Here is a 17,633-nt window from a genome sequence, read left to right as displayed (position 1 = left end):
TCGACGTCGATGTCGACGTCGACGCCATCGCCATCGCGCGTCTCACTGTCGTCGACGTCGAGCGTCTTGCTGCGTGCGTGCAAACGTGCGTCAAGTTGCGCTGATTTACGTCAGGCGATGTGTTAACCGCTCCGCGTTTACGACGTTAACGACATTAACGGCACTGAGGGCCGATCGATCGCGCTCGGTCGAGGTCGACTGGAACGCGCAAGCGATCCGTGCTGTCGGTGTATCCGTGGATTCGCCAAGATAGTCGGTCTCTCGGTGTTCCCCGAGAGATCGATCGCACCTCGCACGAAACGGGAGTAAGTTTGAGGGGTTGGAGACAGCGTGCCGCTGAAAACTACAAGATCGGATTGGAGAAAAGTGAAAAACGTAGACTCGCTCGCGAGAGGGAAATCAGAGAGGAAAGCTCGTTGTGTGTCCCGTGGAAATCGAGAGCGACGTCCGGTGGATGAAATCGCGTTCGCAGAGCTCGTCTCTAGGAGGGATCTCTAGGAGGAGAGAGGAGGCGCCGCGACGGCGTTTCCACGTGGAGCGAAATCTATCGCGAGGCGAGCAGAGAGAGGGAGGAAGGTCGGAAAGCGCGAAAATAGTGATATAGAGCGGATATAGAATTTGAAGAGCGAGAGAGCGACGGCGACGCGCTGCGTCGCGTCGCGTCGCGTCGCGTCGCGCGTGGAGATCAGCCAAGGGGAAAAGAAAAGAGCACGCCCTTGAGGCTGTGGCGCTCTCGTTCGCTCGGAAGAGGGCGGCTGTCGTTCGCTCTCGTTCGCTCTCGGCTCGGCTCGCCTCTCTCCCCCCGCATGACGCCCCACTTTAGGCCGCTAGGGCAGCGCATCCGCCACTGGCCGGTGACGAAAAGGGGCTGATGTCAGTGCGGCCACTCGGCGGCGTTCGCTCGGTGGATCGGGAGTTTGTCGTCGGATGCGCGCGAGCACACGCATCGCACCGCGAACGCGAACGCGAACGCGAACGAGGCGAGCGAGACTTCCGGTGGCGGTGGCGGCAGTGGCAGCAGCGACGGTGATGCTCGGCGGCGTCCGCGAGAGAGCAGCGACGATCGCTGGTGGATTGGCGGCTGCCGACGACGACGCATCTGGCGCGCGCGATCGTGGCTGCCGGCGCGTCGGTCGCTCCGAGGCGCAACTCGAGGAATAATGCGTCGTGTTAGGCACGACGTCGCGAGGTGCCGTACGACACGATTACGACGGTACTACTACGACTACGACGACGACGAGGACGGTGCGACAAGTGGGCCAGCAGCGAGCGCTCGACCGCTACTACCACCGCAGCAGCGCAATTATGTACGCGTACGGTTCCGAGATTACGTAGTGTCGGGCGTGTAATTATGTTGTCATCGTCGCGCGGCGCGCCCTGCGTAGCTTCACGGTGAAAATCTGGCGTGAACGGTTCCGCGGTGGAACGGGGAATATGGCGTCGGTCTCGGCCGAGACTCCAGCCAGCCATGGGCACAGCTTCAGTAAGAAAACCTTTCACAAGCCGACGTACTGCCATAGCTGCACGGACATGCTCTGGGGCCTCATACAGCAGGGGTACATCTGCGAAGGTAGGATCTTTCGACTCTATCAGGGGGAAGGGGCTCAAGATTTCAGGGAGGAAAGGGAGAGAGAGAGAGAGAGTGTGCACGCATCTCTCGATCGCTGTCTCGTCTACGGCGGAGGATGCGCACGGCGGGATGCTGTGCATGCTACGGATATACTTGCGCAATTGTCAGGCTCGTTTTCTCTGCCTTTTATCATGCGAAAACTGGAGTTTAACGTAGACGTAGTTTTTTCCCTCTCGTCGCTAGTTTGCTAGTCGTACAATAGCCTAGCCCAATGTGAAAAAGAGCAGCAACGATCGCGGAGACGATGAGGTCAATGTGTAAAGTTCGGTACGAGATCAGTCAGCGTCGATTCCGATTCCAACGGATGAATGGCAGGTGCGGCAGCGTTACTCGCGCACGAGAGGGTGAGAACCCTGCGCGCTTGAGCCCCGGCATTTAATGCCTCTCGCAATCGGCAAACACGCGTCAGCCGTTCGAAATCTATGCAATAGCACGGAGCGAGAGAGAGAGAAAGAGATTCATCGAGAAAAACAGAAAGAGAAGAGGGAGGCGGCGATAAGCACACGCAGAGGGCGCGAGCGCGACGCGCGCCCACCTTTTCACCAGCATTGATCGCGAGGGGTGGGGTAGGATGGCTGAAAGACCACGGATAAGGTTGCCAAAGTGGAGTAGGAAGGGGGCGCTTGGCGGCAAAGAGGGTTGCCTCTTTGGTGGGGGGGGGGGGGGGGCAAGCATGAGAGCTCGCTGACGGGTAAAGAGGCGTAAAGGACCTTCATTGTAACGCGGGCCGAACGATCCGTGTCCGAGCTCGTTCGCACTCTTTCGAACATGTCGGAATGTTCGATCGAAAGAACACTGCTTCAGACGTACATCAAGCGACGTCCGCTCGTTCGGATTACGGATTTAGGTCATTTTCTTTCTCCGCGAGCCGCGACAATTTGCCGCGACGCGTGTGTCATGTACGCTTTTCAGCTGTAGCTATATCCAAGGCATCTAACACTACGATAAAGAATACAGAACGTTCGCGCGAGAACCAAGAGCGGCCGAGCGACGATACTTGGTAAAACATCCGATACTTGGGACGCGAGCCACTACGATACGATACGATACGATAATGATACGAAGCTTTCAGTGCAAGTCGTTACTCGGCAGTAGCCTGTAGCAATGATGGTTGCTCGCGACAGAAAGATATTGTCATGTGTCGAGAGATCGACACGATTCTCCAATGTGGACGTGTTTATTCTAGGCATTCGTAAACATCTTTCATATCGTGCACCTTTCTTATACATGAGGCATTTTATGTTTGAGCCGCTTTACGTCACGGAATCGTGCAGATCCTACGACAGTTTTCGTTCAAACTCGTCCTCGAGTGCCTGGCCAGCTCGAGACTCCGTTCCATCCGGTTGAGATCTTATTACGCGTAAACATCCTTTGGAAAAAGAATCTTTCTGCCAGCCAGATGCTGATCAATAACGTTGAAATTTGCGAAAACCACGCAAGCTGAAATGTCAGGGAAATTTCGGGCACGACACACATGTATATATTATATTTATAAATATATATACTTTTCGGAGCAACAAAGAGATAAAATGTTACACATCTTTAAAGGCATTGTTCAAGGTAAACTTCGCTACAACGTATTGATCGCGTCACTGTCGGTTGCTTTAAATAAAGTTGTTTTTATATCTGCGAATTATACTTGGCATTTCAGTCTTGCCAGCGAGACGAAATTTCGACAGTTCTCTTGTCAATTTATTCGAGACTCGCGCGTTTTTCTCTACGCACATCTTTGAACTTTGCGTTTCAGATTCGACGTGTCCGTCGATTCGTCGAATCCGTCGGACGTGAAACACGCAAGTTTGTCGAGTTTGTGTTTTCCGTCGCGTTGTGTTTCGTTACATCAAAGTTACATCAAGTCACGAATATCCAAACACGTGATGCGAGTGTTCCGAGCCATTAAAGGTTATGATGTTTACACGGCATACTGAAACATTTTAATATGAATGACGCGTGTGGTAGGTGCAAAAAGTGGCCACCCAGGGAACGTTTACTCGAGCCGAAACATTCGGACAAACATTTGGATGTCAATTTTTTTCTACGGTAATGACAAACTCCTGTTCCTTCCCCTCTATCGAAACTACCCACTCGAGGAGTTAAAGTTAACTCGGCATTCGTGGAACGACGGTCGATCATCGATGGTGGCTGATGGCGCCTTCTTAACGAAGCGAATGCATAGTACTATTTCGGGCTGCACCTGCGCGTCGATGCGACAAATTTCCCACATCTTGCCTGATTAGCGTCGTAAGAGAGCACGATAAAATTGCTCGATCATTGCTGTTCTCGTAAAGAATATGCGATACTTGCGTCGTGATCGCAAACTCGATACTATAAAGGGCCCAAGAATAAGGAAGGGGATGCTCGAATCGAATCAATTTTTAGCTTTTCTATATAATATAATACAATTATATTAAACATTTGAAGATGAACATAATATTGCAACGTTATCATCTACATGCGACGTGTTCTTTGGAATTTTTCCAATTATTACGTATTTGCTATCTATCTGAACGATTCAAGAGTCGCTTCTCTTTATTGCAGTGTGTAACTTCGTGGTGCACGACCGCTGTCTCAAGGCCGTCGTCTCTCCCTGCTCCAGCATCGCGGCAAGCCTGATCAAGGTAAGGTGCAATAAATAATCTATCCTTTTTATTTTTTTACAATTTTTATCAAGATTAAAAGCAAGCATTCCTCTAACACAGCCTCCCTCTACTTTTCCATTGCAGAACCCGGTTGCACACTGTTGGTCCGAACAAGTACATCGTAAAAGGAAATTTTGCAACGTTTGTCGGAAACGATTGGATGATAATCTATCCATACATTGTGAAAGTAAGATTTGTATTCTCAACCGATTTCGATTCTTTTTTTTCGATTCTCGTCGGAATCGTTATTTATCGATATCGATTACGATTTTTCTTAAATTTCTTAAATTTCTGCCGTGTTGGCAGGTGCGCTCGTAAAATATAAATAATCCGTTTGTTTCCACCGTAGTATGCGAGTACTTCGTGCACATAGAATGCCAGGACTTTGCAGTGGCAAACTGTAACGAGAATGCCACGTATTTACCTGGGAAGGAACTATCAGCGGTGAAACACACTCATCATTGGCGAGAAGGCAATCTTCCGAGCAGTTCGAAATGTGCCGTATGCAAGAAGAGTTGTTTTTCTGCCGAGTGCCTTTCTGGGTTTCGTTGCGAGTGGTGCGGCATGACGGTAAAAAAAGATTCCTACTACGTGTTATCTTTGCCTTTACTTTGCTTTACGACTATTTGTCAGTTAAAATTCAATTATTAAAATACAAAGTAGAATCAAACATTACAGAAGAATTATATACGTGATACCAATCTCTCTCGAGTCTGATGTAGATGTGCGTGTGTCCGTGCGTGCGTGCGTGCGTGCGTGCGTGCGTGCGTGCCTGTGCGCGTGTCTGTCGTTGGCATGATTAAAGCTCTCCCGCCTAACGAAATACTTGATGATAAATTTGATTTCGTCTCTCAGTTGCACGCATATTGTTACAAGAATATTCCCCAAGAATGCACCTTTGGTAACTTGGAACCAATTTACCTGCCGCCACATGCAGTTAGTATTCCGCGTACCGAAGTTCCCATGGAAGCCATTATTGGAGTACAAGTGCGTCGTAAAGAAGTGCTGGCGCGTGAGTATTCTTGCCGTAAGTGTCTGCCGTGTAATTGTGCCTGTTACCAGGTAATTAGAATAATGGAATGAACAATTGCGCTTTATCGCGTGCCACGAAGCATTCTAATATTTTATTAATCACTCCCACACATACTGGGAATAAAGTTTCGATAAAGTGCGCATGTGCGTGCGCGTGCGTGCGTGTGTATGTGTAAAACAAATCTTTTTCACAGGAAAAAAAAAGAAAAGACAAACTTGATAAATGAAACAGATTTTTGCACTTTAACAAGACACACTTTACCACAAATACAAATTACATTTTATCTATAATCTTACAACGTAAAACGATATTTATCGATGCACGCGGTTACCTATATACAGGTACCTATAGAATACACTTGCGAGTATTGTAATAACTTGCGTGTCTTTGTCGCGTCAAGTATCACGCCTGAATTATGCGAGATAGACTCAAACAGTAATAATGTCAGACTCAGATAACAAATAATGGCAAGTATGGTCCGTTTAGTTAGACTCCTCGAGTATAGTCCGTTTAATTGAACAGATAAATTATATATCAGGAGTTTTCATTGATGCATCGTAAATTTTAATTGTTGTGATTAGCGCTTTATAATGTTCTTTAAATCGATCATTCAGCGTTTTAGTGTTATTCAGTATTGGCACCATTATTATGTTTACATCTCTCGTAAGTCATACATGTATGAAATTTTACGTCCATTTTTACTACGCATAGCACATATACACACGTATACAAATATGCACCAAAAACGACCAGTAGCAGAATACATTGTACATTGTACCAAAGTTCAAAGGGATATGTATAATATACGAAATTGCCTTATTTGGCGCCAGATACAAGCCAGTTACAAAGATATAATCGATTCTTGGTATATAAATTTATGCATGTTTTCATTTTTTAGCATTCACTCTCTTCACATCTTTTTTCACGTGCACGTGTATAATATATCACGTGTACAAGTACTGTCAGTTTGTAAACATGTTTGTATACATGTTCTTCCTCCTTTTCGGAGCATGCAACATTGAATTTTTTCGATATGATACGAGAAATTCCTATTTATATCCTAAAGGATTATATCACCTCAAACTTTCATTGTTTTCTCTCTTGACATATGTATATCAATTTTTATTATCGTAAGTTTATAGTCACATTAAACCTTATTAATAGCCAAATTATTATTTCAATCATCGGCCAAAGTGTCCGATATCTCTGATAATTATATGTGCTACTTGCAGTTTCTCACACTCTCAGCTTTCCGCGCAACTTTGCAAATACGATCCTAAGACGGAAACAAATATAAAGATACATTAATCTAGCAACAAGTTAGTAAGTACGAGAATGCTCCTCTGTTGATCATAGCAGCCGTTACTCGTAAAATTACAGCGTCTCGTCCAGCGTATTTTGGAGTAAATTTCTGTGGCAAGTGCTACGTACAGGGATTAAAAGTAAAATATTTACAATTTGCAGCTTACTTTCAAGCAACGTTGAAATTTGTTGTTTCAATTACATTTTGTTCACGGTATGTCTGTAAATTTGTAAACTGCAGCTTCTGTTGCTGGTTGCTCTTTATCCATTGTTAATGTGCTTCTAATAGGCGTAACGTGTATTTCAATAGACACCGCAGCCATTTCACAAAACTTTGCAATTGGATTAATATTGGCATTGCGGAATAATGTATTCAACATATATGATACATATATGACACACACATATATATATATAAACTGAAAGCTATAACATCCCGCGTCAAGATTAGTGTAATAATTAAAGACCGTTCTGTGCAACACCTGCTTGATATCGTAGGAATCGTGATATTAAATCGAATCGAATCGAATCGACAGTAGACAGTACCATCGTAATGGACATGTCGTATTACAAACGTATGTGTGTAAAGACAAGTGATATCTCTTATGGAATTGTAACCGTTAAAATATTCGGTCCATCTTTGCTTCTATGTGAAGATAACGTCGGAGAGCAATTCGATTTCGCTGAGAGTGAACAAAATGGGGCTGCAGGCCACCTAGCCGAAGCTTTGAGGCGCCTTTCGCTAGTTTTGCCACGTAGCTGCCATGGAAATTGTCATGCTTCCCCTCCTTATGTTCGAGGTATCTAGAATATTATCATCGTCAGACTTTCATCTCTGTGTGAACGTATTCGACTCAAAGTAATGTACGTGCCGAATACAGAATCGAGAATCAGTCGAAATACATTGTAGCTGATCGTTATCGTCGTTATTATCTCTACAACTCGTATGTATACATTTAATGGAACATTTAATCATTTATACATATTTGATATTTGCAGTTGTGTGTGTGTGCGCGTGTGCAACTGCCAGAGTAAAAATGTTCCACTGAAAAGATGTCATTGTATTTATTTCTACATCTTTTTTCTCTCTATTTTTGCGTAACAGCGATGTAAATACTTGGCTTGCTTTGTCACATCTTGCGAAATTATTGTATTATCGAGCAACATTTCGCTGCTCGTTGCGTCGACGAATATATTTCTCTTAATAGTAGATACATATATTTTGTTGTGCAAGCTTCTAATCGCGCGCTTGCAAACATTAACAACATGACACGTAAATCTTTCTAATCGTATTTATCGCGTGCATTTCATCATTTTTCACATGTGATAGATGGAGACAACTCGCGACATTTCGTGGGTCTAAATTAGATTCAGATCTTTTTCTTTTGCAGGCAATTTTTCTCGTGATAAGATTGCTCTTTACATCTCGTAAATTCGTCATTGACTTGCGACTAAGTATGTAAATTGACAAAAGGGGGCGGGAAAGGGACAGAAAGGGAGAGCGAGCAAGAGCAGTAAGACTGATACGTGTTTACATGAATCCAACTAAAAGTTAATTCAGAAAGCAAATAATGTACGAAATTGTCCAATTTTATGATAAATTGACATGACATGCGTTTACATTACAAATATCACGATGCACTTTTTCTTTTTATGAATGTTATTTTGTTACTGTTTTACGTTTTAGCATGTATGTATGTTGCGCTTCAGTGCATGCACTGTCATTCAGCCCACTGGATGCTATGAGATTCCATGATGCTTATCACTCTACTATGCAGTCAAATGAAGTCCAAGAATACTATTGATTAACTCCTCCTATCGTGTACAAACCCATCGTAAATAATCGATGGTAAGAGACATGTAATTTATTCTTGAATGACAAGCAGAATCATTATGATGCTCTGTACATGTTGAAATTGTTCTGAAACTTCTCTTCGAATTAGTTGATGTACTGCTGTTTTGTCAATGTTTCACATAATTAATGATAAAAATGATAAATTGTGTCAAGTAGAATTACTCAAGATGTATTGAAATTGTTACTTTAACATAATTTACAAGATAATACAATAGAGATTATTGAGAATCATTTCGATATTCATTTGCTGTTTAATAAATACCATTAATGTTATCTGAGTAATGGGAAATCCGAGTAAATTTGCTTTGTAAATTCGACGCAGTCGGCAACAGGAAGAAAGAAAGAAATGTCAATTAATTTGATTAAATTTGACAAAATTACGAAATGTAAATTACGTTTGGATTTGCTTCTCATTTAGGACGTATTAACGTATGTCACGTGTTAGTAACGTTTCCACCTTTCTCGAAATGTGTACCTTCGTGTTCACAGCACGGAGCATATCAGAAGAATTTAGTAGCGATGCAAGGTATCGTGATAATGGGGAACCGGCACAGGGCGCAGCACACAGCCGTGATCCGCGTTCTCCCAAAGAGAAAGAAGACAAAGAAAGAGGTGACGAAGGTATCTCTATATCACAGAATTTTGAATCAGCACTTTTCCAATTTTTCCATTTCTCTGATCCGTCGAATCTGACATTCTCGTGCAGAGATGATCAAGGTGTACGATGGCAACAGTTCCTTGAGACGGCGAATATTTCGAGTGATTTCGGTACCCAGGCAGGCTACGACGGAGCAAGTACTCACATTGGCACTGCGCGCATTTCACATCACAAAAGATCCTAGTACGCATGCAAAGCATCTTATTTCAAACGAGTCTCTCATGTTTGATAAATTTCCTAATTTCCATCTAACCACCTGTTTGCGAATAAACACAGGCAACTTTTACTTGACCGACCTGTATGCCGCGGAGGAAATCGAGTTGTGTGACCCGACGCCCGTTTTAAGTTTAAATCGCAAAGAAGGCAAACGTCCGGCTGTGTTCTTGCGATTTAAGTAAGTCTACGCTACATCTCCTATGATTATCTATACATCCAGACAAATTTCGATTTGCCAAGTTTTAAAGTGATGAGATTAAAGTGCGATTTACCGATTACGATCTACCTACGTGTGTGTACACTTGTTGTAATTTATTTCAGAGATAACGACGTCGGAGAGGTACGGGTTTATCCCGGCAAATTGCAGGTATCAGAGTCATTCTGCATAGTATCCGTCAGTGAAGCAACAACGGTCGCAGATTTGATAAACGAAGCGCTGGAGAAGTTTGGTTTACAAAATTTCAACTGCGACGACTACAGATGCAGTGAAATTCTTCTAGATCGTGGAGGTACGTTACTTATTATATTTCATTTTGTCGATTCAAGTATCCATGAAAGGTATTTCGTTTTCGCGTACTTGCGCGCGGGAGGATACAAGGGTGCATTTTTTATTTATCAGTGACAGAGAGGGTTTTATCTTGGGACGAGAGACCGTGGGATATCGTCAAGAAGCTGGGAAAAGATTCCATCAGACAGATGGAACTGATGCGGTTCTATCTACAGTTGAAGCAAGATCCTCATGGTCCTAATTTGGCTTTATTCGTGGGCAATTTACCGCCGAACCTTTCCGAAAGAAGCTACGAGAACATGTTGACGGAGTTTTTAGGAAAAGGTTAGCAAACATGTGGCAAGAGTAAACTCTCAAAATCTATGTCAGTCTAGGGAGATTAGCCGTGAAATTTGAAATATTCATCTACAGGTGATACAGATTCGACGTAGTGATCACGTTGTGAATTTTTCAGAAAATAGGTTCTCGTCTATTGGCCCAATTTATTACGAATATGGTTCGATGGTCATTATATACGAAGATTCGAACAAAGCGGTTAGAGCATTGTACGCGTTGCGAGAGTCCAAATACGAAGACAAGCATCTTCTAGGTACGCATAACGCACAACGAAAAAAAGGATCGGTAGTTGGTAAATTTTTACAAGTATTTCAACTGTTTTGCTAATTTGGTTCTCTCTACTCTCGCCAGTGATGCTTTTACCGAGCATCGAGCCAAGTATGGTACCATCGGGCGTTCAACCGCTGCTCGTCTTTGTAAATGTGAAATCTGGCGGTTGTCAAGGACTCCAGCTGATTTCTAGTTTTCGTAAGCTGTTAAATCCTTATCAAGTGTTTGATCTTGATAACGGCGGACCTCTCCCCGGGTAAGCGAATCACGCGACGATTCAAGTAACGTGAATTTTGCACGTGCATCGACGTACGATATCTTGCGAGGGTAAACTCAAAAAGTAAGCGCGCCGTTTATCTGTTACAGACTTTACGTTTTCCGTCACATAAAGGACTACAAGATATTGGTTTGCGGTGGTGACGGGACGATAGGTTGGGTATTACAATGTTTGGATAACGTAGGTCAGGATAGCGAATGTTCCTCACCGGCTTGCGCGATTGTACCCTTGGGAACGGGCAACGATCTCGCCCGCGTGCTGTGTTGGGGCTCGGGATACACGGGTGACGAGGACCCGCTAAACCTGTTGCGTGACGTAATCGACGCGGAAGAAATAATATTGGACAGATGGACCGTGGTGTTTCATCCCGAAGAGAAGGAACAAACTCAAGTAGTTTGCAATGCCGCGGGTGAGTGAGAAACAAGACGAGACAAGTCTCCGCGAGAAGACGATTAGACACGCGCGATCATTTATTTACGTAACTGATACATTATGCAGGTGCTGGTTCGACCAGTGAAGACAATACGCAAATATATGTAATGAATAATTATTTTGGCATCGGCGTCGACGCGGATCTTTGTTTGGACTTTCATAACGCGAGGGAGGAAAACCCGAACAAATTCAAGAGCAGGTTACGAAATAAAGGCGTGTACGTAACGATGGGATTACGTAAGATGGTCAGACGCAAACCATGCAAAGATCTGCACAAAGAGATTCGACTAGAAGTAGACGGCAAATTGGTCGAATTACCACAAGTGGAAGGAATAATTATACTGAACATATTAAGGTAAGGTGATAATCTTTTTTACCTCTTAACAGAGGAGAGTAATGGCTGGTAAATGAAATTCTGATTTCATTTCTGTCGTGTCAATTTAGTTGGGGTTCTGGTGCTAATCCTTGGGGACCAGATACCAAAGAAGATCAATTTTATACACCGAATCATTGGGACGGTATGCTGGAAGTCGTCGGAGTCACGGGCGTCATGCATCTCGGACAAATACAATCGGGTCTACGTGGAGCTATGAGGATAGCGCAGGTAGATATTTATGAAAGCAATAAAAAGAAAAAAAAAGAAAAATGGAGAAAAAATAATGATAGAAAGTAACGCTGCGCAAGAGTAGCAACTCTGTATCGAGCGTGACGTGTGTATCTTGACTCGCTCTTATTCGCTGCATTTCAATCGATAGGGCGGACATATAAAAATTCACTTAAACTCAGACATACCTGTACAAGTGGACGGTGAACCGTGGGTTCAGAGTCCCGGGGATATCGTGGTATTGAAATCAGCGCTCAAGGTAACAGTTGGACACAGTCTTGGATCATCTTGACGTATGATCTTACAAAATCCCCCCATAATTCCACAAGAATAACCGACAGAACGTGTAAACGTGTAGATTCGCCGAGTCACGCGATCGATTCCGTGTGCCGTTCGATCTCGTGTTGAATGTAACGATATTTCAAGCATAACGCCGGTTAACTGACGCGATAACGATAATGAACGATGGTGACTAACGATGGCGTCACCATCCTCACTGTTCGGGTTTACGTAGAATAATGGGGCGTACGTTCTTGTGGCACGTAACTCTTTTTTTTTTTCCTTTTTTTTCGTTTTCTTCTTTTTAACAAGAGCATCCGTATGTATTAGTTTCGTAGTGGTACTCTTTTTTTTCGTTTCGTATTACAATTTACTCTACGTATTTTCCGTAAAAGCGTGACCTGATTGCCGATACCTATCAGCGCATGCTTTCCTCCCCTAATCTCGCACTCTCGACTAATGTCTCCTTGTTCCTTTGTTCACTTCAGGCTACCATGTTGAAGAAAAGTAAGATCAAGCGTCGCAATACCGAACCGTCGATTCTACCTGCTAATGGGGAGGGGGGCAAGAGCACGGACGAGTAATCCAACCATACCACAACCGCTTACAACCGCTCTCGATCGTTTAATCGTATCTCGTTAGAGAGGATACGCGACATCACAGCCTAGACTCCTCGACGCGTGTAAGCTAAGCGCACATGCGCAACGTAGAGGAGTCTCGGTGTCGTGACAGACCGTGACAAACCCGTCGTGCCGTCTCTAAAGCCTTCAGATTCAAATGTCCTTGATCAAAGAATCCCGGTCCCATCCCCGGTTGATGCATGTCAGACCAATCAACTTCCGTAACACCTTGTCGACGCCTCGATCCAATGCAGCTAGCTCGAGCTTGTCGTAATGTGTGGATTAGACGCAATATACATATATACATATATATGTGCGAGTGTGTGTGCGCGCGCGCGAGCGCGCGCATATGTGTGTGTATATATATATATATGTATATATGTGTATATATCTTTCTCTCGGACATAGTAGTGTTTAGCTTTATATACGACATAAACGTTACTTCCCTTCCTACTCTTTCTCTTTCTTTCTCTACGTACAAGTTGTTCCTACAGTGATTCTTTGAATTTGTTGACTTTCCATTTCCATTTCTATTGTATACTCGTATATACTTTTTTCTACTTATACTTGTACTATCTTTTGTCATTGAGTCAGTGACATTTGAGACTGACACTTTTATCGATTGTTCCTTTGTGCGTTCCTTGATCCTGTCCCTTCCTAGGCTACGATGCTGAAGAAGACTAAGGGTAAAATGAAGCGGCGTAATACAGAATCCAGTATGCAGCTGGCGCTACAGGCCGCACCATCGAGCGACCCGGACGAAGATATCTTCTGAGTGAGTAAAAACGTATCATGTGAAAGTGAGAGATCGAACACACGTTGCGATAACGAGCAAACACCATAGCCACCATAGAGAACTCGATCGATTAGCGTAACAAAATACAATCGGCCTCGAAATCGTCCGACGGCGGTTGCGCTGTACGAACTTAACATTAAGTACTTACAACTTACAACGCGAAAAAAAAAACTACAACACGGCTCGAACTCGAGGAGGAAGCAAGGGGACAGGTAGATGAAGTTTTCAACTACACGACATACATATATGCAGTATAAAATCCATTATCGACTCAATGATTCTTAATGTCGTCTCGTTTGTTCTTACATTAATAGAACAAGAAGATAGATCTCATTTTTAAATGTTGATAATTATAGCATTGTACGTAGCTTATCGATCAATATTTTTTTAGTCAAATTACTATAGATTTTAACACGTTATCCTAAATCCACACACTACATGCTACACACACAACACACACACACACACACACACACACATGCGCGTGCAAACAGTATTGGAAAAAAAAATAAAGTTATATGCGCTCACGCATGCTTACGTTGGCGTTGATTTTTATTTATGTTTCAAATTCGGTATTTGAAAAAGAGAGAAATGATGTATGTCACGTTTCGTATGGTACTTTACCAATTTATACAAGATTACGATACGAAACGTGTATCGCACGATACAAAACAAGTGAAAACAAGTCAGTTGTTAATCTATTATATATATATATTTGTGTGTGCGTGTGTGTATGTATATGTATGTACGTATATACACATACATATGCATGTATACATGTACCCACACGACACACACACTCACATGTAGAATATTTATGATTATAAATATTAATATATTTACATAATATTGTATTAATATTACGATATTAAGTTGTGATAATTGTTACGTACGTCTGACTGCTGGGCAGTCTGGATTTCATTGAGAGCCAGTGGCAGTCAGTTTCCTAGGGTATGGTTAACAAGAATATAATTAATGTAACTTTCGTAACCGTAACAAGGCCGCATGATGCGAACTGAGCGCGCTTTGCCGATCCGCCTCTCTGACGAGACACACACACGTCTGACGGACAATGCGCACGAGCTCGCATCAAGGAGGCGGATCGGCATCGGTGTACCGATCACCCTTATTGGCTCTGACAGACTCTTGTAACGACAAAGTTTCGCGATGCCACCGATACAACACACATTCCACTTGTAACATGGCAAGGGCGAACACAGAGAGAGAGAGAGAGAGAGATGTATATTTATAAACTATGGCAAAAGGAGGAGGAGGAAGCTTGTAACATGCTTATGTACCTAAAAATCGTCGAAACGCGACTCGTCAAACTCGTATCGAGCGTTATTCGTGACGAACGACAACGTATATAGGACAGGACCACGCGCGAATCCAGGCCCGATACCGTTTTCGAGCTTCCACAAGGTTCCGATCCTCGTGTCGTACCGACACCTGTGTTATCGAATGCCATTGTTGTTCACGAGCGATCATTGATCGAGAACGGCAGAACGCGAACAACGGATACTCTCACCCAATGTCGCTCTTGAACACTCGGCCCGTACGTTCACGTTGGACCTTTGCTGGCATCGCGCGTTCACTACTTCGGTGCCAAAAAAAAACAAACAATTGTGTATATATATACATACATACATATATATATATAAATATTATGAAAAGAAAAGAAGGAGTAGGAACATACACTGTAAGACGGATTGCCAGTTTATCGCGACGGCATTCAACGGCGATGGAGGAATAAAGAAAGTAGCGTTGCGACTTGCCGGGTACTTTCTAACGCGCAAGAGCATCTTTGGGAGAGGACTCTTTTGAATTACGTTGCGTTGTTTCGTGTAAGCGTTTACGGAGGACAGCGCGTACCTTTGATACGTGAGAGTGGTCGAAGCAAGACGATAGGACTCTTAGTACGCTTTTAGTACGCGCTGTGAAAACTTAGTTAATTATCCTACCTAGACCTCTCTTGGATGTCTTCAATTATGGAAATAATTATGAAAAAATTCATCAGAGACTACAAAATTTGAGCAGAGGCCGTCATACCCGGATCATTGACCAGGCCTCTGCATCACAACCTGCCAATGATGAATCCAGGCTCGATTATTCATGTCACATCCGGTGTACCGCATGAATAGTCTCATCGACGGCAGATTGCAGAGAACATTTGTTAATCTGACCAAACTATAGTATATTTGCTGCTGCTATTTAAAAAAAAGAAAAAAACATAGAGAAACAATAAGCTATGAACAATCTATGTATAATAAATCAATGTATGTGCTATAAAGATGACTGTTTATTCATTTAGAGATATTCTATGTTTTACCTATATTTCTTATACTTGTGTATGTGTGTGTGTATCTACTTGTGTATCTTGAATTTTGCATTTGCTCCTTTACGTGTAATTCTTACGGTTAATTTACCTTGTCGGATATTTTCATTCACGCTTGTATTCACTTTGAATGAGAAAATAAAGAAAAAGGGGAAATTTATTTACGATTATTTATTCTTTTACATGTACTTGGTACGTGTTCATCATATATATATGTATCATACGTGCGCGCGCGCGTGCACACGTGTATACCCCTCCAGTGTCTCGATTGGAATAGATGATGTTCAAGAAATAGAGCGCGGATGAGGAAATTATCTGTTTACATCCATCATGAGTATGGTACGACAGACATTTTATTTATTCTACATTATTATTATTTATAATTTTATTTACATTTATTATATATACATATACTGGCATATCATAAAATTCAATAATGGCGCATGAACATGCAAAGTATACAAATATCTTAAGTAGTCTCATCTTTAATCTCAAGTGTCCAGGTATCTTAGATCACGAGTTACATGCATTTAGGCGGAATCCTTAGAAACCCTAGTCTCTCGTTGGATATCAAATGCATCTGCAAAGTCACTACAAAAAAATGGACTTATTCTTATGGTGTGTGTGTTAATTTGAATAATAACTTATATATAATAAAATATATACGAGGGTGGTTTGAAAAGTCCGTGCAAAAACTACTTAATTTTTCGGGATAAATCTTTTTTATTTTTCAACGTAGTCTCCTTTTAGGCTTATACACTTCATCCAACGCTGCTCCAGTTTGTTGATCCCTTGCGAATAATAGCATTGGTCCAACTCTGCAAAATAGGCATTCGTTTCCGCAATCACCTCCTCGTTTGAATAAAATCTCCTTCCCGCTAACCATTTCTTCATATTGGGGAACAAGTAGTAGTCCGAGGGAGCCAAATCTGGAGAATAGGGGGGATGCGGAACGAGTTGGAACCTTAACTCCATCAATTTTGCGGCCACAACTCCAAAGGAGTAAGCTGGTGCGTTGTCGTGATGAAAAAGGACTTCTTCGTGGGCCAATCGTGGACGTTTTTCTTGCAGCTCGGTTTTCAAACGGTCCAATAACGATGAATAATATGCACCTGTAATTAGAGTCCTATATAGGGTGCGTTCACGTTGGGCGCTTTGAGCAGCTTGAAGCGCTTATAAGCGTCGCTCAGACCGTTCTCTTTGACACTATAAGCGCTTAGAGAAGCATTTATGAGCGCTTAAAGTGCGTGAGCGTCCAACGTGAACGCACCAACGACATATATAAATAGACCAAGCATTCTCTCTACAGCAGACCCTAACCGGAAGTTGGCAGCGAGATTGAGAGAGAAAGCTGCTTTGCGTCTACTGCTCTCTCACTCTTCGCGTACATCGAAGTGAGAGAGCAGTAGACGCAAAGCAGCTCTCTCACTCAGCAGTTGGCAGTCTCGCTGCCAACTTCCGCTTTCACGTTTTTGAGGGAATGCTTGGTCTATTTATATATGCTGTTGGAACGCACCCATAATGAGAGAAGCGAAATCGCCTGATTTCAAGATGACGGTCTCCGCCATCGTGAGCCCACTGAGACGCGGCAACAGCTTTCCAAATACATGAAAAGATATAGAGAAAATGGTATAAAAACTACAATCCTAGTAACATTTTCCCCTTCCCCCTTCACACCTTTCAACCTAACTTAATCCCCCCTCCCCCCGGAGGGGGGGGGGACAGCAACAGCTGTCTGCTCCAGACCAGACTGGAGCTCCAGTCAGTCTGTTCCACCAATCGCTGTCACTCTGTGGGCTCAACATGGTTCCACCAATCAGGAACTAGACGTCGATTTCGCTTC

General features: G+C 43.2%; 1 protein-coding gene across 12 annotated transcripts; it reads left to right on the top strand.

Annotated features, from left to right (window-relative positions):
- On the top strand, positions 1-15,745 carry LOC105274728 (diacylglycerol kinase theta). 12 transcript variants are annotated; one of them, XM_011331074.3, is made up of 18 exons: positions 9-1,570; positions 4,169-4,248; positions 4,354-4,456; positions 4,619-4,839; positions 5,125-5,296; positions 7,261-7,404; positions 8,949-9,080; positions 9,166-9,300; positions 9,394-9,511; positions 9,655-9,842; positions 9,953-10,165; positions 10,296-10,430; positions 10,529-10,703; positions 10,814-11,133; positions 11,223-11,511; positions 11,601-11,760; positions 11,912-12,019; positions 12,528-15,745. In XM_011331074.3, the coding sequence occupies exons 1-18, from the start codon at positions 1,435-1,437 to the stop codon at positions 12,621-12,623; spliced, it is 2,925 nt and encodes a 974-aa protein (XP_011329376.1). In that variant the 5' UTR covers positions 9-1,434; the 3' UTR covers positions 12,624-15,745. The 12 variants fall into 12 exon arrangements, 11 of the variants coding, with proteins under 11 accessions (XP_011329382.1, XP_011329376.1, XP_011329375.1 ...); XM_011331073.3 differs by having other exon boundaries at positions 5,125-5,281; positions 13,321-13,434; XM_011331072.3 differs by having other exon boundaries at positions 8,949-9,071; positions 13,321-13,434.
- The last annotated feature ends 1,888 nt before the right edge of the window (positions 15,746-17,633 follow it).

The sequence above is a fragment of the Ooceraea biroi genome, chromosome 10, assembly GCF_003672135.1.
Source record: "Ooceraea biroi isolate clonal line C1 chromosome 10, Obir_v5.4, whole genome shotgun sequence".
NCBI classification, from domain to species: Eukaryota; Metazoa; Arthropoda; class Insecta; order Hymenoptera; family Formicidae; genus Ooceraea; species Ooceraea biroi.
This window is presented reverse-complemented; position numbering and strand designations above follow the sequence as displayed.

Coding starts and splice junctions, on each gene's coding strand:
- LOC105274728 (XM_011331071.3), top strand. CDS start 1,435: ATGGCGTCGGTCTCGGCCGAGACTCCAGCCAGCCATGGGCACAGCTTC. Junction 7,405..8,948: donor TTCCCCTCCTTATGTTCGAG/GTATCTAGAATA, acceptor TCGTGTTCACAG/CACGGAGCATATCAGAAGAA. Junction 9,512..9,654: donor GCTGTGTTCTTGCGATTTAA/GTAAGTCTACGC, acceptor AATTTATTTCAG/AGATAACGACGTCGGAGAGG.